At 46.7% G+C, this 25,480-nt stretch overlaps 1 protein-coding gene across 5 annotated transcripts in view; it reads left to right on the forward strand.

The window, feature by feature from the left end:
• LOC135199455 (uncharacterized) overlaps positions 1 to 25,480 on the forward strand; it is a 79,848-nt gene that overhangs the window by 20,957 nt on the left and 33,411 nt on the right. For all 5 annotated transcript variants that reach the window (XM_064227520.1, XM_064227524.1, XM_064227519.1 and 2 more), the window contains 2 exons: positions 23,132 to 23,358; positions 24,167 to 24,317. In XM_064227520.1, coding sequence (XP_064083590.1) covers positions 23,132 to 23,358; positions 24,167 to 24,317 — 378 coding nt within the window. The remainder of the gene's footprint in view (positions 1 to 23,131; positions 23,359 to 24,166; positions 24,318 to 25,480) is intronic.

A 25,480-nucleotide genomic window follows, 5' to 3' on the forward strand; every position in this document is an offset into this window, starting at 1 on the left:
CTCTTCTCCTTTTACTGCCCCATCTAATGTACCTGCTCCTTTATTAGAACACACAGATTCGGCATCTGAGATTGCGAATCTTAAAGCCGCCCTTCGGAAAATGGAAACCAAAATGGCGGCCTTTGAAGGTAAGCAGTGTGATTATAGTGCTGTGGATAGTGATATAAGTGTCCCCAGTGCAGTGGAGGGGGCGTTTGATTGTCTCCACAACGCTCCCCAGGCCTAGACCTCTTTCAAGCTCCCAAGACCCAGAGGAGAAGGAATGTCGAAAGCCGTAAGGAGGTTGTGGAGGATCCCCAACAGTCAGACGTCCCTTCGGCATTTTCTGTATCGCCAACAGAATGCCAGAGAAACGCTACAGAAAAAGCGTTCTGCGTGAGTGTTTTCTCCTCCTCGGAGAATTCTGCACCTAAAAGAGGTTGGAGATCGTCGGATCTTTCTCGCCCCCTGAAAAGACGTTTGGATGAACCCAGGATTACTTTCTAGTCCTGAGCGTTTTCAAGAGGAGGAACCCATTCAGTAATCAAAACAACCGAGGGTAGACAATCCAATGATGAGACTAAAAGAATCCTTCGCACTATGGCAGGATTCCATCACTTCTCTTGTGGGAGTTCTGTATAAAGACCCATCCCAAGAAGGAAAGACGATTTTCTGCCTATTAAGAAGTCTAGGCTATCGAGGGTTCAGACTCGCCATAGTAGTAATTCGGTCTTCCTCTGATTTGGAGTCGGATTCATCAGCCTTGCATTAGGACCGAGCAGGAATCCGTTCTCCTGCCTCAAACGCAAGACGCCAACGAAACGCGTAGAGCCTTCCAGGCACGAGACGCCAGACAAGAGCGTCGAGTTTGCTAGACGTGAAACGTCAGCCAGGCTTGAAGCGCCAGCCAGGCGCGAAGCGCTTTACAGACGCGAGTCGCCAGTCAGGCGCGTCGAGCATTCCAAGCGCGAGACGTCAACCAAGACGCGAGACGCCAGTGTGTATCGAGGCGCCAAGTAGACGCGAGCGTCGAGATAGGCGCGTGACGCCAACCAGAAGCAGGACGCCTCCCAGGAGCGAGGTGCCAGGCAAGCGCCAGGACGCTACGAGGCGCGAGACGTCACAAGAGTAACGTGACGCCTCTCAGGAGAGAGTCGCCAGGCAAGCGCGAAGACGCTCCAAAGCGGTTGACGCCAGCCAGAAGCATGACGCCTCCCAGGAGTGAGGCGCTAGGCAAGCGCCAGGACGCTTCGAGGCGCGAGACGTCAACAAGAAGAGGTGACGCCTCTCAGGAGGAGAGTCGCCAGGCAAGCGCGAGGACGCTCCAAAGCGGTGACGCCAGCCAGAAGCATGACGCCTCCCAGGAAGCGAGGCGCTAGGCAAGCGCCAGGACGCTTCGAGGCGCGAGACGTCAACTAGAAGCGTGACGCCTCTCGAGAGAGGCCGCAGGGAGAGAGGCGCGAGCAAAGCAAAAAAACTGAGGACGCTCCAAGGCGCGTGACGTCAACCAGAGGCGTGACGCCTCTCAGGAGAGAGGCGCCAGGTAAACGCGAGGACGCTGCAAGACGCTGCAGACGCAAAGACGCCAGCAGAAGCGTGACGCCTCCCAGACGCGAGGCTTCCTCTAGACGTGAGGCCTCTACTAGTTATGGGGACGGTATTGTTCGTAGTCCTTCACCTACTAGAAACTTTTCTCCTGGAGCGGCTTCTCTTGATAGAGAATCGTTCAGGGAAATGTAATAAGATGATTTATACCATCACAGGGAGCGACAATGACGCTAATCGCCCCATGTTGGCCTTCAAGATCCTAGATTCACAGAGGTCACGTCCTTCCAAGGACCTTTTCCGAGAGAGTCGGTCTACTTTAACACGAAAGGTACCTATAACCTCTCCGCTCTGAGTCTGACTACGTTCAGACTATCGAGATGTTGACAGCATAAGATTGCCGTCTTCCCTTTCCGTTTGAAGAATGGGATAAGCTGGCAGTCACAACTATTAAGAATACGCAAATATGTTTGTGACGGCCTTTGGGACTCAGAGATTTGCTTCTGTCAAACAACAAAGCCCTTCACGATCTTTGAGTTCTGTGGAATCTCGAAACTCGCTCACCATCTACTTTTTGTCTCACCTGTTTTCTCGGAGTCAGACACTCGTGCGAGATCAGGAGACACATAGTAGCCCTGAGTTTCTTGTTGACGAAGTCGGTTGCGTTTACACACCCCGATGATCGTTTTTAACATGAGACCAGGTTGGACTGTCAAGGCATTCGTCCTTCGGGCCTGAATCGCCCTTTTTGCTCCTCGCTCCTTTCTCCTGGCACCAGAAGCTCGAGTCAGGAGTGGCTCAGGAGTTGATTCGCTAACGACGTTGGGTTGCGTTCATACCCCAAGGTTTGCTTAGCTTGAATCGCCCAGGCAGTCCAGACACTCATCCTTCAGCGAAGAATAGTGCCTTATGGTCTTCAGGGTACAGCCTTGCTGTCCTTGATGCGTCTGACTGGTCAACTGGTCGGTCACCTGACTTTAGTACAGACTGACTGACTGTGCATGTCCAGATCGAAGCTTTCAATATGGAACTTAGACATAGTCTGAAGTTCTTGATGTCAAAGCATTCGAACATCTCCTACCTGTTAACTTCTTGCACGTGATCAGGAAGGCCCTTTTCTAACCACCCTAGATACGTCAAAGAGGGTAGTGAGGTTTTCAGCCATCGTCAGAAGTTTTGGTGGCATAGCAGAACACAAGGCGGTGCGTTCTCTAAGCCTTCCGTTGTGGCCTAAGAATGGAAACCCGTCTTGTTCTTGGGCCAGGGAGCTTGGAATCAAGGATGGCACAAGTTATTGGGCAGGAGCCAGAGAGAGTCCTGTGCCCTGTCAGGTCTCTCAAGTTTTATCTACATAAAACTCAAGAAAGTCGAAGTCGTACGGACTCTGCAGTGTTCCGAAAAGACCACTTGCCCATATCGAAGAACACCCTGGCTTTATTGTTAAGGAGTTCTTTCAAAAAAGCTCCTTCATTGTGTTGGCACAAAGATTTGAAATCTTTTGATTTGAATGCTCACGAGGTGAGGGCGCGGCCTCGGAAAGCATTTCAACAGAGCATGGCACTCAGCAACATCCTGAGTACCATGTTTTAGCGAAGCAACTCTGTGTTCAATTCACACTCCCTGCGAGATGTGAAGATGGCATATGAGATCTGCTGCTCGCTAGGGCCATACGTGTCTGCAGACACAATCTTGGGGGCAAGTAGTACCACTCATCCTATCCTGTAGAAAATGGTTAGGAAGAGCTCGTAATTTAGTAGTGAGTCGCCGACAACGGTGACTTCTTAACTCTTAAGCCTTAGTTAACACACCTTAACTTTGGCTAGGTTGGTCATGGTGGATGATATATTTTTATATATATATTTGATTTTACTTCTTAGCCCTCATGGTATGGTCCAATATGGTTCTAGTCACGTCGTGGTCTCGCCCCTGTTGACAGATCATCTGGAGTGCACCAGCTATATAGGTCTCTACCTCGCTGGCAACTCTAGTAGCACAAGCAGACTTACGTGGCAATAACCATGAAGCCAGCAATGACTAACAGGGGTAACCAAGAAGGTAAATCATCTGCATGCATTTTGGTTTCCCAAAATCCTTCTATTCCTGTCCCTTCCCACCTCCAACGGTGGGATTCAGCTATATATATATCTGACAGGTAAGTTTCATGAACAAAATGATATTGTTATGATACAATAAAGTTTGTTCATACTTACCTGGCAGATATATATAATTAAGTACCCACCCACCTCCCCTCAGGGGACAGTGGAAATAAAAATATGAATAGAAAATGGGACTGGTTCCTGATACCCCGCCTCCAGCGGCGGGAATGGGTACTAACCACCTGGCCGACCACTGTGTGTGCCGGAAGTTTTTGAATTTCTGTCGGACTTCAGAAATACAGCTATATATATATCTGCCAGGTAAGTATGAACAAACTTTATTGTATTCATAACAATTCATGTTTGTTCATGCCACTTACCTGACAGATATATATATAGCTGTATTTTCTGACGTCCGACAGAAATTTCAAAACTCGCGGCACACGCAGTGGGCGCCAGGTGGTAGTACCCATTCCCGCCGCTGGGAGGCGGATATCAGGAACCATTCCCATTTTCTATTCATATTTTTTTCTGTCGCCGGTCGGGTAAACAACTGTTTACAGACCTCTGCTCAGGATTTTTGGAATTTGACTCGCTTTTAAGTATCTGATTGTTTTTTTTTTTGGTATTGAATTGGATTGTTGAATTGGCATGCGCGATAGTGGACCGTTTTTTTATTTTGGATTGACTTTTCTATATAAGATATGTCTGGATCAAGTGCTTGTGAGTTTCAGAGTGTGTGTGAGGCCTGATTGTAAGGTGAGGCTACCGAAAGCATCGGTAGACCCCCACACAGTATGTATGAGTTGTAGGGGCTTAATTGTTTGATTGATAATCGGTGCAATGAATGTGAGAAATTGACCGATGATGATTGGAGAGTATATGAGTCCTATCGCCTTAAATTGGAGCGCGATAGGATCAGAGGTCTTCCTCCAGGAGTGGTTCTACCAAAGGTTAAGGCTAACATCTCTCCTACATTAAACACCTGTAGTGTTTACAACCCCTAAACCTGTGTTGCCTTCGGGCTCTGATTCTGTGTCGGGAGAAGCGAATGCTCTCTCTCTGATTTTGGAGTCTCTTTGCACTCTGGAGACCAAAGTGAAAGCCTTAGAAACTGGCTCGGTGCAAGTGTGTGATCGTGCCCCCAGTGTGTGGAGGGGGCGTCAGATCGGCCCCATAATGCCTCTAGGCCTAGACTCTATCAGACTCCCAAGACCCAGGGAGTAGGTATGTCGAAAGCCGCAGAGGGTTACGGGGGCTTTCCCACCGATCTGGCGTCCCTTCGGCAGGCCTTGTAGCAAAGTCCCAGCTGCCAAGGAGCGCGCACGAGCGCGCGTCCCTGAAAGAGTGCTTTTCGTCCTCCGAAGCGTCCTCCCCGCGCAAGGGGTGGAGCGCTCGGAGAGACTCTCGTCCTTTGAAAAGGACGTTTCGTGCGGAGGACGCTTCACGTCCTCTTTCGCCACTTTCGTCGGAGGACGCCTATGACGCTTTTCTGCCTCAGAAAAGAGGTAAGATCTCCTCCGATGAGGACGCTGGGTTGCGTGCACAGGCGCGTTTACCTGAGAAGCAGGTAGCTGTACCTGTGATGAAGGAAGGAGGCGTCCCCCGCGCCCCTCGTCTTCTCCACAGGATCAGTCCTGCTTCCTCTGTTTCATTCTTCCCCGACGAAGAACATTCTTTTGTCCCTTCAGGACCAGCTATCCTCGCTTATGGCTCAGAGGACTCGCCCAGCAGCAGTCGAGCCTAAGCGGAGGAAGGACCTTAGACTGCCTGTCAAGAGGACTAAGCAGTCTCCTTCTCCTTCACCTACTTCGTCTCGTTCGCCGATCGCTTCTCCTTCGGCGATTCGCCGATCTCGTTCGTCCTCTAGAAGGACGTTACGTCAGGACGCTTTTGAGGAGGACGCTCTGTACGACGTTCGACAGGCGCTCGTCAGGACGCTAGGCAGGACGCCTAGGCGGGAGCTTGGCCCAGGACGTTCGGGCCAGGACGTTCGGAGGTCGCTGTCAGGACGCTTGTCAGGACGCTCGTCAGGACGCTGGCAGGGACGCTAGGAGGACTTTCGTCAGGCGCTCGCCAGGACGCTAGACAGGACGCTCGTCGGACGCTAGCAGGACGCTAGGCGGGACGCTTGGCAGGACGTTCGGCAGGACGTTCGGCAGGACGCTCGTCAGGACGCTTGTCAGGACGCTCGTCAGGACGCTTGGCAGGACGCTAGGCAGGACGTTCGTCAGGACGCTCGCCAGGACGCTAGACAGGACGCTCGCCAGGACGCTTGCCAGGACTGCTCGCCAGGGACGCTTGGCAGGAAGCTCGCCAGGACGTTCAGGGCCTCCTTTCAAGACGTTTTTGGGGATTCCGACCAAGAAGTCGTACCCCCAGACGCTAGTTTACGCGCACAGGCACGTATTCCAGCGAAAAGGTCTTCCCTTTCGTTTGAGAAACGTAAGGACGCTTCTCTGCAAGTGAGACTGCTGCGGATGGCGCTAAGGACGCTCGTCCTCGTCAGGACGCTCTACCTTCATCGAGTAGTAAGCGTCATAGAGAAGACAGCCGAAATAAGGCTGCCTCTAGCAAGGATAGGGGTCCTTTGATCAAGCCAAGACCCGACATTAGGACGCCCTCTCCGGACAGACGGTCTCCTCTTCCGTTTAGAGAAGAAGGAGAGCTAAGTAGTTCGGCTGAATTGGTTGAAGAGGAACCTTCTGCGGCCCGTCAATCTCGGACTATAAAGTCCTCGTGCGACTCTTGCGTTCTTCTTTCGAAGACAAGTTTCAGCCCGCAGCTCCCAAGTCTCCTCCTTCCGCAGTTTTCTTCATCTAAAACTGAAAAAAACCCGGAGTTTGTAGAGATGAAAACTTCTCTCTCCACGAAAACGTGCCTTTAAGAAGCTCCAAGATTGATGGTACGAAGGAGAGATCAAGGCAAGACGACCTTCGCCTTGCCTCCAGCTAGACTTAGCGGAAAAGGGGGCATTTGGTATAGAACCAACAAAGATGAAGTAGGAGTTCGTATCCCTTCTTCTGCTCAAGGAGATTTCTCCAGCCTAGTGGATTTGCAGAGGAGGTTGCTTTTACCCTCCCCTGCTAAGGGTAAACTGGACCTCTTCGGAGACTGACCATCATTTGAAGGGTCTGCTCAGGATGCTGGAAGTGTTCAACTTCCTTGACTGGTGTTTGGGAGTTCTGGATCTGCAAGCGAGAAGCCCAGAATCTCTCAGGTCTGAGGGAGCTGTCCAGCGTGTTAGCATGTATGGACAAGCGTCAGGGATGGCTTCGGAGGAGATCGTATCTCATTTTGGAACGGCTTTATTAAAAAAGAGAGCTTTGCTGTGCAACTTCACAGCTCGTTCGGTGACTCCAGCTCAGAAAGCGGATTTGCTGTTTTCGCCCCTCTTTCGAACCATCTCTTCCCCCAGCTTTAGTAAAGGACCTGACGAACAGCTTGCAAGAGAAGGCAACTCAGGACCTTTTGGCCCAGTCTACAAGACGGTCAGCCGTACCTTCAACCTCTTCAGCTGCGGTCGACCGCCGAAGAAAGTTAAGCCCTTTTCGTGGGGCTCCCCCCTCGAGAGCAGCTCCTCGAGGGAGAGGGTTTTCACGAGGAAGAGCTTCCTTTAAGCCAAAGCCTTCCAAGTGAGAAGCATGTCCTTCAGACACCAGTCGGAGGGCCAGACTGAAGTTTTTTTGGCAGGGGAGCTGGAGGAGAGAGAGACCACGGACTCTTGGTCCTCAAGATCGTGGAGCAGGGGTACAAGATCCCCTTTTTAGATCTTCCTCCTCTTTCTACGACTCCCAGAGACCTTTCTCCATCCTATCAGGAGAAAAGAAGAAAGTATTGTTCGATCTCCTTCAGCAGATGATCGAAAAAAGAGCGGTGGAACAAGTCGCGGACCTGGGGTCTCCAGGTTTTTACAACAGAATCTTCCTAGTACCGAAGCAGTCGTCAGGTTGGCGTCCAGTTCTAGATGTAAGCAGGCTCAATCTTTTCGTGGAAAAGACCAAATTCACGATGGAGACGCCTCATTCTGTTCTGGAGCCTTGAGACCGGGCGACTGGATGGTGTCCTTAGACTTGCAGGACGCGTACTTTCACATCCCGATCCACCCTCCTTTCAAGAAAGTATCTAAGGTTTGTCTTAGACAAAAAAAGTATGGGCAGTTCAGAGCTATGTGTTTCGGACTGACCACGGCTCCGATGGTGTTCACAGTAGTGATGAAGAACGTAGCGAGGTGGCTCACTCTTCGGAATAAGAGTTCCCTGTACCTCGACGACTGGCTGATCAGAGCGTCGTCGAGAAGTAGAAGTCTGAAGGACTTGCAGTTCACTTTAGCCCTAGCAAAGTCCCTGGGACTTCTGGTCAACCTCGAAAGTCGCATCTGACCCCAACACAGTCCATCGTGTATCTGGGGATTCAGATGGATTCAGTGGCTTTTCGAGCGTTTCCGTCCCAGGAACGTCAGCGGCTAGGCTTAGAAAAGATCTCGGCCTTTCTAAGGAAAGAGACTTGCTCGGCGAGGGAATGGATGAGTCTGCTGGGGACCATTTCCTCGCTAGAAAGGTTTGTTTCCTTGGGAAGACTGCACATCAGGCTCTCCAATTTTTCCTTGCGGACGAGTGGAAGGCCAAAGGACGATCTCAATGCCATATTGAGAATATCGCTTCCGATCAAGAACCATCTAAGATGGTGGTTGGACCCTCAGAAGCTTCAGGAGGGCGTGTCCCTAAGTCTTCTGAGCCCGACCTAGTGTTGTTTTCAGACGCTTCCATCACGGGATGGGGAGCAAACACTAGGAGGGAAGGAAGTGTCAGGCTCCTGGAGAGGGGAACACCGGTAGCCTGGCATATAAATGTCAAAGAACTGGCAGGCAGTATTTCTGTCCCTGCAGTCTTCGAAAGGAGTTTGGAGACAAGATTGTTCAAATAAACTCGGACAATACCACAGCACTCGCTTATTTAAAAAACCAGGGAGGAACACACTCCAGAACGTTGTTTTCCCTAGCGGAGAGAGATTCTGCTGTGGCAAAGAGAAGAAATGTGACTATCCTGACGAGATTCATTGCAGGAGTGCAAAACGTCATGGGCAGACCTTCTCAGTCGTTCGGGAACAAGTCCTACCGAACGGAATGGTAACCTTGAACGAAGACGTTTGATCGAGGACCTTGTTGGAGTCACCTTTAGTGGGGACGTCCACTGGTTCGACTTATTCGCGACGTCAAGGACCAAGAGACTTCCTCTTTACTGCTCCCCGGTCCTGGATCCAGAAGCAATCGCGGTAGACGCTTTGCTTTGGAATTGGACGGGCCTAGACTTGTACGCCTTCCCACCATTCAAGATTCTGGGGGAAGTCATGAGAAGTTTGCGGCCTCGGAAGGGACGAGGTTAACCCTGATCGCTCCGATGTGGCCAGCGAGAGAATGGTTCACAGAGGTCATGTCTTTCCTTGTAGACTTTCCAAGGACATTACCCTGGAGGAAAGATCTACTCAAACAGCCTCACTTCGAAAGGTTTCACCAAAACCTCTCCGCTCTGGGGTCTGACTGCGTTCAGACTATCGAAAAGTTGGCCAGAAGCGAGAGGTTTTTCGAAAGCAGCTGCGAGAGCAATCGCACATGCGAGACGTGCTTCCACAAGAGCTGTTTACCAATCGAAGTGGGCTTCCTTCAGGGCTTGGTGTAAAAAGGAGGAGTTTCCTCTTCCTCGACCTCTGTGAACCAAATAGCTGATTTTCTGCTCTTTCTCAGGAATGTGCAGGAAATTAGCGGTCCCTACCATCAAGGGATATAAAAGCATGTTGTCAGCGGTTTTTAGGCACAGAGGCCTCGACCTGTCTGACAACAAGGACATTCATGACCTTTTAAAGTCTTTCGAGACCTCGAAGGTTCCTCAAATGAGACCTCCATCATGGAACCTGGACGTAGTCCTTAAATTCCTTATGTCAAGCCCTTTCGAACCGCTTCAGGCAGCGTCTCTTCGAAACCTGACAAGGAAGGCTCTTTTCCTAACTTCTCTTGCGACGGCTAAGAGAGTTAGTGAAATTCAAGCGTTTAGCAAGTTAATGGGATTCAAAGGGGACAATGCTGTCTGCTCGTTGAACCCCAACTTTCTGGCGAAGAATGAAAATCCTTCGAACCCTTGGCCGACAAAAGACTGTTTCGAGATCAAGGGTATGTCAATGTTCTGGTGGGCCAAGAACCAGAGAGAGTCCTGTGCCCGGTCAGGGCTCTCAAGTTCTACGTGCATAGAACGAAAGAGGGTAAGAGGTCCCTCAGGTAATCTCTGGTGCTCGTGAAGAGACCAGAGTTACCTTTATCGAAGAATGCTGTTGCTTTCTTTCTAAGGGACATCATTCGGGAGGCTCATTCATCTTTCCAGAAGACTGATTTGAGCCTCTTCCGAGTAAAAGCGCACGAAGTTCGAGCCGTCGCCTACCTCTCTTGCCTTCCAAAAGAATATGTCAATCAAGGACATCCTTGATTGCACCTTTTGGAGGAGTAACTCGTCTTCGCCTCAACATTACTTAGGGATGTGAGAACGATTTATGACGATTGTAATGCATGGGGCCATACGTTTCTGCGGACACAGTATTGGGTCGGTCCGGAAGTAGCTCTTTCCCTATCCCTTAGTTAGGATTAGGTTAGGTGGTTGTGTTTTTAGGTTGTGGTGAGTCTTATGTTGAAGATCTCCCATCCTTTAGTTATTTGTTTTAAGGGGTTTTTTGTGAATAGTTGGTCAGGTGGTGGTCAGTTGCTTCGTTGCCCACTCATTTGTATGGCCTCGATGGTCTTGTCACGTTGAGGTCTCGCACCCGTTGACAGATCATCCAGAGCGCACCAGCACTACAGGTCTCCACCTGGCTGGCAACCTCTGTTTTTTAAGCAAAGCAGCCTTACGTGACAGTAATCACATAGTCTTACTTTGCAAACAGGTAAGGAAAACCAAGATGTATATCATCTACTTAATTTAAGTTTCCTAAAAAAAATCCTATTCTGTCTCTTTCCCACCATCCGAAGGTGGGATTCAGCTATATATATATCTGTCAGGTAAGTTTCATGAACAAAATGTTATTTTCATACAATCAACTTACCTGTCAGATATATACATAGCTAAGACTCCGTCGTCCCCGACAGAAATTCAAATTTCGCGCCATCGCTAAAGGTAGGTTTACAGGTGATCTACCGCCTGGCCCTGGGCGGCAGGACTAGGAACCATCCCGTTTTCTATCATATTTTCTCTGTCGCCGGTGGTATCAACATGTTGTTATTACCTCCTGACTTAGATTCATTTTTCAACATTTGATCAACGTTTTTTTTCGGCTTTTTGGTGACGTATTTGGATCGTGTTTTGGCATTCGCTACTGTGGACTGTTTTTGGAATAACTCTTTTGGATTTTTCTCAGTATGTCTGATTCTAATGTGAGTGTGAGAATGTGTGTGAATGTAGGCTGCAGGGTGAGGATACCGAAAGCTTCGGTTGATCCTCACACTGTATGCCGTAAATGTAGGGGGGTTCAATGTTCTGCTATTAATACTTGTAAGGAATGCGAGGGATTGAATGCAGAAGAGTGGAAGACTTTGACTCTTATTTGAAGAAGTTAGAGGAGGGATAGAGTTAGACGGCTGAAAGGTGTGAGTTTCAAGGCCTATTGAGCCTTTCACGGATAATTCTAATCCTACTGAGTAGATTCTCCCTATATAATCTCATTCTCAGAGTGCTTTTTCGGATTCGGCATCGGAAATCGCCAATCTGAAAGCTACTATTAGAGACATGAAGTCCAAGATGGCTGACTCCAAAGGTAAAGGCTAGTGATAGTGAACATTTCAGTGAAGTGAGTTCTCTCAGTGTTGTGGAGGGGGCGTTTGATCGTCCCTGCGACGCTCCCAGGCCTAGACCTCTTCCAAGCTCCCATGCCCAGAGGAGAAGGAAAGTCGAAAGCCTTAAGGAGGTCGTGGGGAATCCCCAACGGTCAGACGTCCCTTCAGCTAGCTCTGCTTCATGGCAGGCGGCTCAAGGGCGCTATAGAAAAAAAAAAAAAAGCGTCTTCGCGAGTGTTTCTCGTCCTCTCCCTCTCCCTCACCTAAACGAGGGTGGAAGGAGTCGAACTTATCGAGACCGCTGAAGCGTCATATGAAGCCCGACATAGATTCGAGCCCAGAGCGCTTCTCAGATGACGCTCCGTCTGCTATTAAGAAAGCGAAGGTGGCGTCAGCGTCACCTGACGCTTGTGCGGAAGTACCCCTTCATTCTTCTTCCCCGAGTGATGACGAAAGGCGTCATGCACTAGAGTGGAGAAGCGTCAAGAAAGATAATTATGGCAGTTCAGGAACGAACTGTCATCTCTTGTGGGAGTTTTAGCGCCCCGTCGGAAGGACGTGACGCTTCCAATTAAGAAGTCTCGTCCTCTCTCACCTGCTCGAAGAGAAGCGTCAGACAGACGTGAAACTGCTAAACGTCTTGCAGAAGCTTCAAGTTCGAGAGCTAGAACGGGGGCTTACGAGAGTTTCGTAAAGCCAGAGAAACGTAAGACGTCTTTTAGAAGTGAAGCGTCATTGAAAGCGGATCTTAGACGTGACGCTCCGTCCAATATTGTGACGCCGAGTAGGACGCCTTTAGAGAGCGGAGCGTCTTCCAGGCGCGAAGCGTCATCAAGACGTCAGCAAGAGACGTCAGCCATGACGCTCGGAGAACGGGAAGCGTCATACAAGGCGTCTTCTAAAGTTCAAGAGAAGCCGGAGCTTGTGACGCCTTCCAAGTCTTTTAAAGCGGGAAAGAGGAAAGAGTATCATTCCCTTAGCCCCTCTCCTATTAGGAGTTTGTCTCCTCCAGAAGAGGAAAGTTCAGAAAGGAGAACGGAGACTCAGATAGATCCCGAGTTGGAGGAAAACTCGGATGATGAAGATCATGGAAGAGAGGGTCTGTCCAACTATAAGGTTTTGACTACCCTGCTTCTTGAGGAGTATGGAGACGAGTTGACTCCTGCTGCTCCTCCTTCTCCGCGCTCGCTCTTTTCCAGTGCTAAGACGAAGAAGCCCTCGTCTTTTCTAAAAATGAAACCCACCATCTCGATGAAGCGGGCATTACACGCCTTAGACTCATGGATGAAGTCTAAGAAAGACTTAGTCAGGACAGTCTTTTGCATGCCTCCAGCAAGATTAGCTGGGAAAAGAGGCATATGGTATAAGACGGGAGAGAATATGGGTATATCTCTCCCTTCTACAACAGAGGCAGATTTTTCGACTTTGGTTGACGCTTCAAGGCGTCCAAGTCTCAATTCTGCACGAATTACATGGGGTATTTCAGAACTGGATCATCTCCTCAAGGGACTCTTTCATGTATTGGAAGTCTTCAACTTCTTAGATTGGTCCCTTGGGGTGATGTCCAAGAAAGCCCATGATTCAGAAGGAATCGAACCTGAAGCCCTGTTATGCATTTTGTCTTGCATTGACAAAGCGGTACAGGATGGATCTTTTGAAATCTCTTCATTATTTGGAGCAGGTCTTTTAAAGAAAAGGACGGTGTATGGCGCCTTCTTAACAAAGGCAGTCTCGCATGCTCAGAGGGCATCGCTTAGCTGTATGCGCCTCTTTCTGACTTTTTGTTCCCTTCTCAGTTAGTGAAGGACGTTGCTCACTCTTTAACTGAGAAGGCGGATCAGGATCTTCTGACGCAGTCAGCTAGGAAGAAGAAAACCTGTTTCTACATATGACAAAGAAAGGACCTAGTACATCATTGCAGCCCTTTCGAGGTGGTCCGACCTCCAGACCTCCCGCAAGAAGGAAGGCTCCGGAGAAGAGAGGTAGGTCTGCCTTTCGTCCTTTTAAAAAGGAAAATGAAACATCTCGCCTCCAAGCACCAGTAGGTGCCAGGCTCCTAAGGATTCGTGGAGGCCTGGACACTGACAAACGCAGACGCGTCTGCATTGGCTATCATAAGGAAGGGATATCGTATCCCTTTCCTGAACGCTCCTCCCCTAACGTCAATACCAAGGGAACTATCAGCCAAGTACAAGGACCCTGTGCTGAGGGATACTCTTCGATCGATGGTGGAACAAATGTGGGACAAGAGAGCGATAGAACTAGTACTGGATCAAAACTCCCCGGGGTTTTACAATCGCCTTTTTCTAGTGGCGAAAGCCTCGGGAGGCTGGAGACCAGTACTGGACGTCAGCTCTCTGAACAAATTTGTTCAGAAGGAGAAGTTCTCCATGGAGACTTCTGCTTCAGTTCCTAGCGTCATACGACAAGGAGATTGGATGGTGTCTCTAGATCTCCAGGACGCCTACTTTCATGTCCCGATCCAACCCCCTTCATCGAAGAAGTACCTCCGTTTCATGACGGGGGGAAGGATCTTTCAGTTCAGAGCCTTGTGTTTCGGCCTGTCCACAGCTCCTCAGGTCTTCACAAGCTGATGAAGAATGTGGCGAGGTTTCTTCACCTCAAAGGAGTAAATATCTCTCTGTATCTGGACGACTGGCTCATCAGGGCCAGATCAGAGAGACAGTGCTTGGAGGACCTAATGTTAACTCTAGATTTGATCAAAGCGTTGGGATTGCTCGTGAACCTCGAGAAGTCTCAGCTGACCCCCAGACAAGACCTAAGTCTATCTGGGGATTCGGATGGATTCTCGGGGTTTTCGAGTTTTTTCCTTCGCAAGAGAGAATCGCAAAAGGTTTGCGTTATAGTCTCTCTCTTCTTAGAGAAGGAACAAACGTCAGCGAGGGAATGGTTGAGCCTTCTGGGGACGCTTTCCTCGCTACAACAATTCTTCCCTCTAGGAAGACTACATGTTCGTCCGCTTCAATTCTTCCTCAAGAGGTCTTGGAGCTGGAAAACCGGACAACTGTCAGACGTTTTTCCCATTCCAAGGGAGACAAAGTCACACCTACAATGGTGGTTGCTCCCTCTGGAAGAGAACAAAGGGATCTCTCTAAGAACACAGAACCCAGACCTAGTGTTGTTCTCCGACGCGTCGGAGAGAGGTTGGGGAGCGACATTAGGCTCAGAAGAGGTGTCAGGCACCTGGGAACCAGCACAGGTGACTTGGCACATAAACTGCAAGGAGCTCTTCGCCGTACATCTGGCTTTGAAGAGTCTAGAAACCTCTGGTATCAAACAAGGTAGTGCAAGTAAATGTGGACAACACCACCGCACTTGCCTACATTCGGAAACAGGGAGGGACGCACTCCGTTCCTTTACGAGCTGACGAGAGACCTATTACTTTTGGACGTCTCACAGGAACATCTCCCTACTGACAAGGTTCGTACAACAGGGAGTAAAGAATGTGAGGGCGGACAGGCTCAGCAGGAGGAACCAGGTCCTTCATACAGAATGGACACTACACGAGGGAGTGTGTCTCGATCTCTGGTCTCTGTGGGGGACTCCTCATGTGGATCTCTTCGCAACATTCATTTCAAAAAGGCTCCCAGTGTTTTGCTCGGTCGTGGAAGATCCAAGAGCACTTATGGTAGACGCCTTCCTGCTAAATTGGTCTCGAGTAGACGTTTATGCTTTTCCCCCATTCAAAATCCTGGGGTTAGTAATGAAAAAGTTTGTTGCGTCAAAGGAGACGAGGATGACGTTAATAGCCCCTTTTTTGGCCGGCCCAGGAATGGTTCACGGAGGTGGTAGAGTGGATCGTAGACTTTCCAAGATCCCTACCAAGAAGGACGGATCTTCTCAGACAACCACACTTCAAGAGGTACCATCAAAACCTCCCCGCTCTCGCTCTGACTGCCTTTCGACTATCGAAAGACTTGTCAGAGCGAGAGGCTTTTCTCGCGAAGTGCAAGCGCGATCGCGAGAGCACGCAGAACCTCCACTACGAAAGTATACCAGTCGAAGTGGGAGGTATTTAGAAGGTGGTGTAGATCCAAGAAGTTGTCCTCCTCCTCTACCTCTATAGCGGAAATTGCTGATTTCTTGCTATTTCCTGAGAGTAAAATCTCATCTAGCCGTATCCACAATAAAGGGATACAGAAGTAATGCTCTCGGCTGTATTCAGGAACAGAGGATTAGATCTGGCAAATAACAAGATCTCCACGATCTCATAAGATCGTTTGAGACTTCAAGTCTAAGGAACCAGTACCTCCGAAACTGGAACCTGGACGTTAGTCCTCAAATATCTGTCATCGGATAGATTCGAACCTCCTCATCTGGCATCGTTTAGAGACATAACTAGAAAATGCATATTCCTATTATCTTTAGCTACGGCAAAGAGAATTTAGTGAATTACAAGCTCTGCAGGATAAAGTAGGATTCAAGGGAGACTCGGCTATTTGCTCGTTCAAGACCCTGTTTTTAGCGAAAAACGAGAATCCCACAAATCCCTGGCCTAAGTCATTCGAAGTCAAAGGAATGTCGAGTCTCGTAGGCAGAGAAGCAGAGAGGTCTCTATGCCCTGTTAGATCGCTGAAGTTCTACCTTCAGAGAAAGCGTCAGTTGGGAGGCTCTAGACAAGGTCTCTGGAGCGCGGTAAAAGACCAAAAGACCCCACAAGACTGATGTCCAAGAATGCTCTGGCGTTCTTAAGAAACGTCATTACGGACGCTCATAAGGTCTGTCCTGACGAACAGTACAACTACTAAGAGTAAAAGCTCATGAAGTAAGAGCGGTAGCGACGTCTCTCTCGTTTTATAAGAATATGTCGCTTAAAAACTCATAGATACGACATATTGGAGATGCAACTCAGTTATTTGCATATCATTACTTGAAAGACGTGCGTGTGACGTATGAGAAGTGTTTTTCTCTAGGTCCTATCGTATCGGCAGATACGATTCTGGGTACGGGAGCCGACACCAATCCTTAAATGTATATACTGTTCTTCTTTTTGGATATGGTCGAGAGTCTCTTCGAACAATGGAGGACTTAGGCTCGCACGGGCGGCCGTCTATATGTTGTTCAGTAAGAGAATTCTTGTCATATCCAATTAGTTGGGTATAATTTTTTTTTCTTTTTTTTTGAAAATTATGTATGTGTGCGTAGTGGTTTTGAGTTACGGTTGTTGTGACGAGTTCGGGGATAACTCGTAACAATCCTTAGTTCTAACATATGGTTAGGATCAGGTGGTCGGGATTGGTTGTGTGCTCCTTCATAAGGTGTATTGTCATATAAGTGGATCAGCACCCATTGACAAAGTCCTTTTAGGCTCTGCCGAGTAAGTGGGTAAGACCCCATCGGCAGACCCACAAGAACTCTTGGCCATAGATCACATATCTCGCTAAAGTTTCTTGAGGTGATGCAGACTACTGGGCAAACACCCACGAAGTCTACCACCTATCAGGTAGGAACCAAGGTTTTATTATACCTACAACATATGTGTTTACCTGTCTATTCCATATAGTAGCTGTCTCTTACCCTCCACCAGAAGGGTGCCAATCAGCTATGTATATATCTGACAGGTAAGTTGATTGTATGAAAATGATATTGTTATGATACAATAAAGTTTCATACATACTTACCTGGCAGATATATACAATTAAAGGCCCACCCCAGCCTCCCCGCAGGAGACAGGTGGAAGAGAGAAAATATGATAGAAAACGGGGATGGTTCCTAGTCCTGCCGCCCAGGGCAGGCCGGTAGATCACCTGACCTACCTGTAGCGAGTGGCGCGAAATTTGAATTTCTGTCGGGGACGACGGAGTCTTAGCTATGTATATATCGCCAGGTAAGTATGTATGAAACTTTATTGTATCATAACATATCATTGTTATTATACAATTAAGTTTGTTCATACTTACCTGGCAGATATATATAATTAAAGTGCCCGCCCTCCTCCCCTCAGGAGACAGAGGCTTTAATAAAAAATATGAATAGAAAATGGGAATGGTTCCTGATATCCGCCTCCCAGCGGCGGAATGGGTACTACCACCTGGCCGCCCACTGCGTGTGCCGCGAGTTTTGAAATTTCTGTCGGACGTCAGAAAATACAGCTATATATATATCTGCCAGGTAAGTATGAACAAACTTAATTGTATAATAACAATAACATTTTTAGCCTCGTTACTTCTTGAGGAGTTTGGGGATTCTCTTAGTCCTGCAGCTCCTCCTTCGCCGAGATCTCTGTTTCGAGCACACAAAAACCCCGAAATCCTCGGCTTTCTTAAAGATGAAACCGCGATCTCAATGAAGAAAGACCTCCAGTCTTTAGATTCGTGGCTTTTATCTAAAAAGGAAACTTTGAGAACGGTTTATTGCTCCTCCCTCCAAGCTGACGGGGGAAAAGAGGCATTTGGTATAAGACAGAAGAGGCGATGGGATTGATGCTCCCCTTGTCTGCAGATTCAGATTTCTCGAGTCTTGTAGAGTCTGTGAGAAGACAGTCTCTCAATTCAGCAAAGGCGTCCTGGAGTATGTCGGAATTAGATCAGCACCTTAAGGGAATTTTTCACGTCTTAGAGGTGTTCAACTTCTTGGATTGGTCTCTTGGGGTGCTGGCTAAGAAGACGAGTGAGCCAGATTTTCTGGATCCAGAAACTTTGCACAGTGTCCTATCTTGCATGGATAAGGCTGTGCAAGATGGTTCTGGTGAGTTGGCGGCTCTTTTTGGATCTGGAATGTTAAAGAAAAGATCTCTTTACAGTTCCTTTCTGACGAAAGGAGTTTCTCCTTCTCAGAGGTCCGCTCTATTATTCGCACCTCTGTCAGAACATCTGTTTCCTTCATCTTTAGTGAAGGATGTTTGCGAGATCCTTGTCGGAAAAGGCTACGCAGGACCTTCTTGTACAATCTACAAAGAAAAGTAGACCTGCAGTTACGACTCAGAAGAAGGTGGCTCGGACTCCAGTGGTGCCCTTTCGTGGAGCCCCTTCAACTCGATCAACTTCGAAGAGAAGACCCTTCGACAAGCGAGGGAGGTCTTCCTTCCGCTCTTTTAAAAAGAGCAAATAGCAGCCATGTCCTCCAAGCACAGGTAGGGGCCAGACTTCAATACTTTCTGGATGCCTGGTCCGTAAGAGAAGCAGATCCCTGGACTCTGTCTGTCATACAGAAGGGGTACATCATTCCCTTCGTAGACAGACCTCCTTTGGCAACATCTCCAAAGGATTTGTCGACGAGTTACAAGGACCCTGGACTGAACGAGACTCTCCTTCAGACGGTGGTGTCGATGAGGGACAAGAATGCAATAGAGCTAGTGCAAGATCCTTTCTCCCCGGGGTTTTACAACCGCCTTTTCTTGGTTCCAAAGGCTTCGGGGGGATGGAGACCCGTCCTAGATGTAAGCGTCCTGAACAGGTACGTGAGAAAAAGAAGTTCTCCATGGAGACTTCAGCTTCAGTTTCTGTCTTCCCTACGTCATGGGAGATGGATGGTATCCCTGGACCTTCAGGATGCTTACTTTCATGTTCCGATTCACCCATCGTCAAGAAAATATCTTAAGATTTGTTGTACAAGGACAAATCTTCCAATTCAGGGCCTTGTGCTTCGGCCTATCGACCGCCCCTCAGGTATTCACGTATCTGATGCGGAAACGTGGCCAAATGGCTTCATTTAGAAGGGATAAACATCTCAATGTATCTCGACGATTGGCTAATCCGGGCCAAGTCGGAGGAAACGGTGTTTGGAGGACCTACAGTCTACTTTGAACCTAGCAAAGACGTTAGGATTACTCGTGAACCTCGAGAAATCGCAGATGATCCCAGGTCAGAACTTAGTCTATTTGGGGATTCGGATGGATTCTCGGGGTTTTCGGGCTTTTCCGTCCCAGGAAAGGATTGCTCGGGGGATTACAGAAAATCTCGAGCTTCCTAGAGAAAGAACGGAGTTCGGTGAGGGAGTGGTTAAGTCTTCTGGGAACCCTTTCCTCACTAGAACAGTTCATTTCGCTAGGAAGACTCCACCTTCGCCCTCTTCAATTCTTCCTAAGAAGAATTTGGAGTTGGAAGAACGGGCAACTTTCGGACACTTTCAGTTATCCTCTGGAAGTAAAGAATCATCTGAAGTGGTGGATGTTTCTCTTAGAAAAGAACGAGGGCTTGTCTCTAGAAGTTCGGAACCCAAAACCAAATAATTGTTCTCAGATGCTTCAGAGAAGGGATGGGGAGCGACTCTAGGGACAAAAGAAGTATCAGGCCAATGGAGGAAGGATCAGCTAGACTGGCATATAAATCCCAAAGAACTTTATGCCGTTCTGCTAGCTCTAAAAGCCTTCGAGACAGAGGTGTTAGGTCAAGTGGTACAGGTCAACTCGGACAACACCACAGCGTTGGCCTATATCAAGAAACAAGGGGGAACTCACTCTCTTTCTCTGTTCCATATAACAAAAGAGCTGTTGTATTGGGCAAAAGAAAAGAAAGTGACTCTTCTCACAAGATTCGTGAAAGGAGAGAAGAACATCAGAGCAGACAGGCTAAGCAGGTTAAACCAAGTTCTCCCCACAGAATGGACCCTTCACATTCAGGTGTGTCAAGCTCTGTGGTCCCTGTGGGGCAGTCCACATATAGACCCTATTCGCCACCTACCTATCCAGAAGGATAGAGAACGTTTTGCTCCTTAGTGGAAGACCCGAGAGCGATAGCGGTGGACGCCATGCTGCTGGACTGGTCAGGCCTAGATGCCTACGCCTTTCACCCCCCTTCAAAATGTTAGGAGTGGTGTTAAGAAAATTTGCGGCATCAAGAGGGACGAGACTAACACTCATCACTCCCTTTTGGCCGTCTCAAGATTGGTTCACAGAGGTACAGGAATGGACAGTGATGGACTTCCCAAGATCTCTTCACACAGGAGAGATCTTCTCAAACAACCCCATTTCGAGAGGTACCATCAAAACCTCCCCGCTCTTGCTCTGGACTGCCTTTCGACTATCGAAAGACTTGTCAGAGCGAGAGGCTTTTCAAGCAAAGCTTCAAAAGCAATTGCTAGAGCCCGGAGATCTTCAACTATTCGGGTCTACCCAATCAAAATGGGATGTTTTTAGAAGATGGTGTAAGAAGAATAAACTGTCCCTCTTCCGATACCTCTGTGACCAACATAGCTGATTTCTTGATTTTCCTTAGGGAAGAATCAAAATATCAGTTTCTACCATTAAAGGTTATCGAAGTATGCTTTCGGCCGTATTTCGAAACAGAGGTTTGAGAATTGCAGAAGAATAAAGACCTCCACGATCTTATTAGATCTTTTGAAACCTCTAAAACCTTTTCTCCTCGCACTCCTAACTGGAACCTAGATGTAGTTTTGAGATTTCTATCATCTAGTAGATTTGAACCTCCTCTCAAACGCGTCGTTTAGAGATCTAACGAGAAAATGTATTTTCTTGTTGTCGTTAGCGACTGCGAAGAGAATTAGTGAAATACACGCCTCTAGATCTCGAGTAGGATTTAAGAGTGATGCGGCAATTTGTTCTTTCCAGACTCTGTTTCTGGCCAAGAACGAGAACCCTTCTAAACCCTGGCCAAAGAGTTTGAAGTTAAAGGGACTTTCAAATCTAGTAGGAGAGGAATTAGAAAGATCTTATGTCCGGGGTTAGAGCTTTGAGTTCTATTTAAAGAAGAAGAATGAAACTAAACGGATGTAAACAAAGCCTGTGTGCCGCAGTTCGGGATCCTAGTAGACCCATGTCAAAATGCATTAGCATTTTTTGTGAGGAGCATTATTACGGATGCTCATAATGACTGCACTGAAGACTCTTTCAGGGACTCTCCGAGTGAAGGCTCATGAGGTTAGAGCGGTAGCCACTTCATTAGCATTTCAGAAGAACATGTCTTTAAAAGACATTGTGGATGCGACTTACTGGAGGTGTAATTCAGTGTCGCATCGCACTATCTCAAGGACGTTAAAAGTAACATATGAAAAGTGTTTCTCTCTGGGTCCTTTTGTATCAGCCGATACAGTGCTGGGGCTGGGAGCACATAACGATCCTGAGAAAAATTTGTATTTGTTCAAAATTTGATAGTACATAGATCTACCTTGTGAGACGAGTTGTTGGTTTTTTTCTGATGATTAGTATGCTTGCTGGCGCACGGACGTCCTAGCTTGGATCAGTGGGGGAATCAAGAGACGTCTTACTGGCTAGATTGTACAAACATTATTTTTTTTTTTTAATTTTATTTTATTTTTATTTTTGTACTTTACTGTACGAATGTTTGTGATTCGAGTTTGTGGTTGTTTGCAAGAGGTTAGGGGATAACTTCTGCAATCTTAGAAACTAACGTGGATAGGTTGAGGTGATCGGGATCGATGTTGTGCTCCTTGTATAAGTCTTGTCAAGTAAGTGGATAAGCACCCATTGACGTAGTCCTTCCAGGATCTACCAAGTAAGCGGGTAAGACCCCTTTGGCAGAACCGCAAGAACTCTTAGCCATAGATCAATATCTCGCTGAGGCTCTTGAGACTGACTAGACTCCTGGATTCTATTCATGAAGTCTTCAGTCTAACAGGTAGGAACCAAGGTTTTATTTATTTATTACCTACAACGATAGTTGTGATTCCTGTTTGATTCTATATTTAGCTGTCTCTTTCCCACCTCCAATGGTGTGAATCAGCTAAGTATATATCTGACAGGTAAGTTAAATGTATAAAAATGATATTGTTATTATACAATAAAGTTTTATACATACTTACCTGGCAGATATATACAAAATTATACCCACCCTACCTCCCCTCAGGAGACAGGCGGTATAGAAAAAATATGATAGAACATGGGGATGGTTCCTAGTCCTGCCACCCAGCGGCAGGTAAGTAGATCACCTGACCTACAGGTAGCGTGTGCGCGAAATTCGAATTTCTGTCTGACGACGGAGTCAAATAGCTAAGTATATATCTGCCAGGTAAGTATGTATAAAACTTTATTGTATAATAACAATATCATATTTATGTTTTTTTAACTTCATATTGCCACCTCACATTCTTGGTACAGTATGATAATTTACAGGGGTTGTTCATCTTAGTTGCTAGGTAATGTGCAGTTATTCTAGTATATCCATTTCTGTTACTGACTGTGTGAAGTTATGATAAGCAAGCGGTCTCTGTGATTGGCTGAACTTGTGTAATTTCACTATTCTTTTGCTGGTTGTTTCAAGATGTGTGAGACTCCCACAGATATCTCATGCCCTCTCTCAAGATGTAGAACAGTACACACACACACATGGGTGATTGCATGAACAGTTATTGTACAATATATTTTGTTTCATTAATGTGAACTTATGTTTATGGATACAGTACAGTAAAGTCTTGAATGCTGAATAGTGATGCAAAGGTTTTGCATGTCAGTGCACCTCTTGCAGTGCACTGTAGGCATTACTTAATGTTCTTTGCAGCTAGCCTTTGGCCCTAAGCTGCAATTCCAAATACCTAGTTCTATAGTTCATGTAAATAACATATCCTTTGTTCTAACCTTACTGGTAGAGTGTTTTCATATTGTGGTTTCTTCTAAATGTTGGTACAAAATTTATTTTAACTTTTGAACAGTAATTTAAAGATTCATGTGATAAAAGATGGTAATTCGTAGATACGTAACCTAGCTCGGTGCATAAATTATAAACAGTTTTTGACTGACATTATGTATTGTCTTTCCTTGCAGTTACATCCAGCACACCATTCGAGAAAATGAAATTGTGATGCACATACATCCAGGGGAGTCTGGGATGCAGATGCCAGATGAGCCTAGTCATGCTACTCTCACCATACAAGCAACAGACCCAGAGACAAAAGCCATCACAACTCGGAGATTCCACTGCACCTACCAAGGCTGTGAACGCACCTACAGTACTCCCGGCAACCTGCGCACCCACTTGAAGACTCACAGAGGTAATCAGGAAAATTTCACTTCAGTTTGCCGTGGTGACTAATTGTTGAAAATTCTTTCTGATTGAATTATGTAATATAGGCAGTCCCCAGGTTACGCCAGGGGTTCCGTTCTTGAGACGCGTCGTCAGCCGAAAATCGTTGTAAGCCGGAACATTGTAAAAAATCCTAAGAAAACCTTACTTTTAATGCTTTGGGTGCATTGAAAACTATGTAAACTGCATTCTTATTGCATTTTTCATCAAAAAAAACCTTCAAATATTGATTAGTTTGCATTTTTTATGTCATATTTCATCTGTCAGATGAGCGTCGTAGGCATCGTAACCCTGGAACATGTGTTGTAACCCTGGAAATAACGTCTGATGAATATAATTGAGAAGCGTCTTAATCTCGGAACGTCGTAACCAGAACCCGTCGTAACCCGGGGACTGCCTGTACTCAAATATGTTGACATTTGCAGTAGTGTCATTGATGGAGTGTTAGATCATCTTCGTTTTGCCCATTTTAGAATTCCCATTACGGCTCACTGCTTCAGTTGACGGCTCAATTATAGCAAAGCAAAGTTGCTCGCATCAAATCAACTTGCTTTTCTGTTAACAGCTTGACTTGTTGACATAACGGTGTCAGTTCCTCGAGGAAGTAGATGTTCTGTGGTTAGTCCTGAACAGAAAATTTAAGCCAAAATGCTCACCATGTAGAATTTTTATCTGTTTTGGGACTTAGTCACAGATTTTAATTTTAAGAGACCCTTAAACTTGTGATTACAGCAGTCTCATACTCTCATTTCATTTGGGTCTTAAAACATTTACAGGAGAATACAAATTCCGGTGTGAGACAACAGGGTGTGGGAAGGCTTTCTTGACATCGTACTCTCTCAAGATCCACCTCAGAGTCCATGCCCAGCATAGACCATACACATGTGCCAGCGATGGATGTCAAAAATCCTTCACCACCTTGTATAGGTAAGAAATAATTACTATCATTGTTGTTATATGTATTGAAAAGGCAGTTTTTTGCTTAAGTGAGAGGTGAATATTGGAACAAATTAAAATTAAAATTAGAGAGCTAGAAAGGAAGAGAGCAAATATGTAAGACAAGTAAAGGGATCACTCTTTCACCCTTTCTTGTATCTTTATAAACATGGTGCGAACCTGTCATTTCACTAATTTTATTTTGGGGGATTCTCCACTGTTAGGTATTGAGAACATATATTTTAAGATTTCTGATTACAAATTACATAGTACTTGTATGCGTCAGGCATAGATTAATTAAGTTCCCTTCTTCATTTTCTTTATCAGTAATATTTGTATTTGAAGATTAAGCTTTTACAAGATGGAACAAGTTGGCCTTCTCTCCAGTAATTTGGTCGTTTTCACTTCCTGCCTGAGTAAACATCTGGTCCAGTACTTTGTCAATGTCTTCTCCAAAATTTATAGCCCTTCCCACTGGTTATTCCCTTTCCATTAATAAGCTAGTTCTATTCAGACCAACTGCTTCTGTCCCCACTTTATTGCATGCCCAAAACAGCCTTAGGGATCTCAGTCATTGTGTTTTCCTACCTCTGTACGCCACACCCCCAGCTACTCCTCATGTAACGTCTTTACTATGTTGTGGTACTCCAGTTCTAAGTGTCTGGGCTTTGTTGTCACACCTATTCAAAATTAATGTTTTCTAAGTGCCCATGGCTCTGCTAGAACATGCATCATCAGTTTACCTAATCCTGTTCTATTTATTCATGATTATGCTACAAATAATCTCATAGTCCCTTCAGCATTAGTTATACAATCCAGTGCTCCTTGAAGTTAACAGAAAATACAAGTACTATCTCACATCATCCATCACTTTTCCTATGGGAAGTTTTCCTTTGTTTTATTACGAACACTGGGTCATTGCCTCTATAAGCTCTCATTAGCTTGTTTGCTTTTTTTTTTTTTTTTTTTTCGCTCCATTGTGTGATAATAAGACTGGTACTATTGATGTGTGATTGACATTATTGTTCAAATCAGATTCCTTTGATAAACCTGCCAATGCCTTCACTCAAGATGTTGTATTATGGTACAATGCCATTGAGTCTTGTCATGATATGCTGTCATGTGCCCTCTCAGATCCACAAATGTGTGGTTTG

This window comes from Macrobrachium nipponense, chromosome 25, assembly GCF_015104395.2.
Source record: "Macrobrachium nipponense isolate FS-2020 chromosome 25, ASM1510439v2, whole genome shotgun sequence".
Classification (NCBI taxonomy): domain Eukaryota; kingdom Metazoa; phylum Arthropoda; class Malacostraca; order Decapoda; family Palaemonidae; genus Macrobrachium; species Macrobrachium nipponense.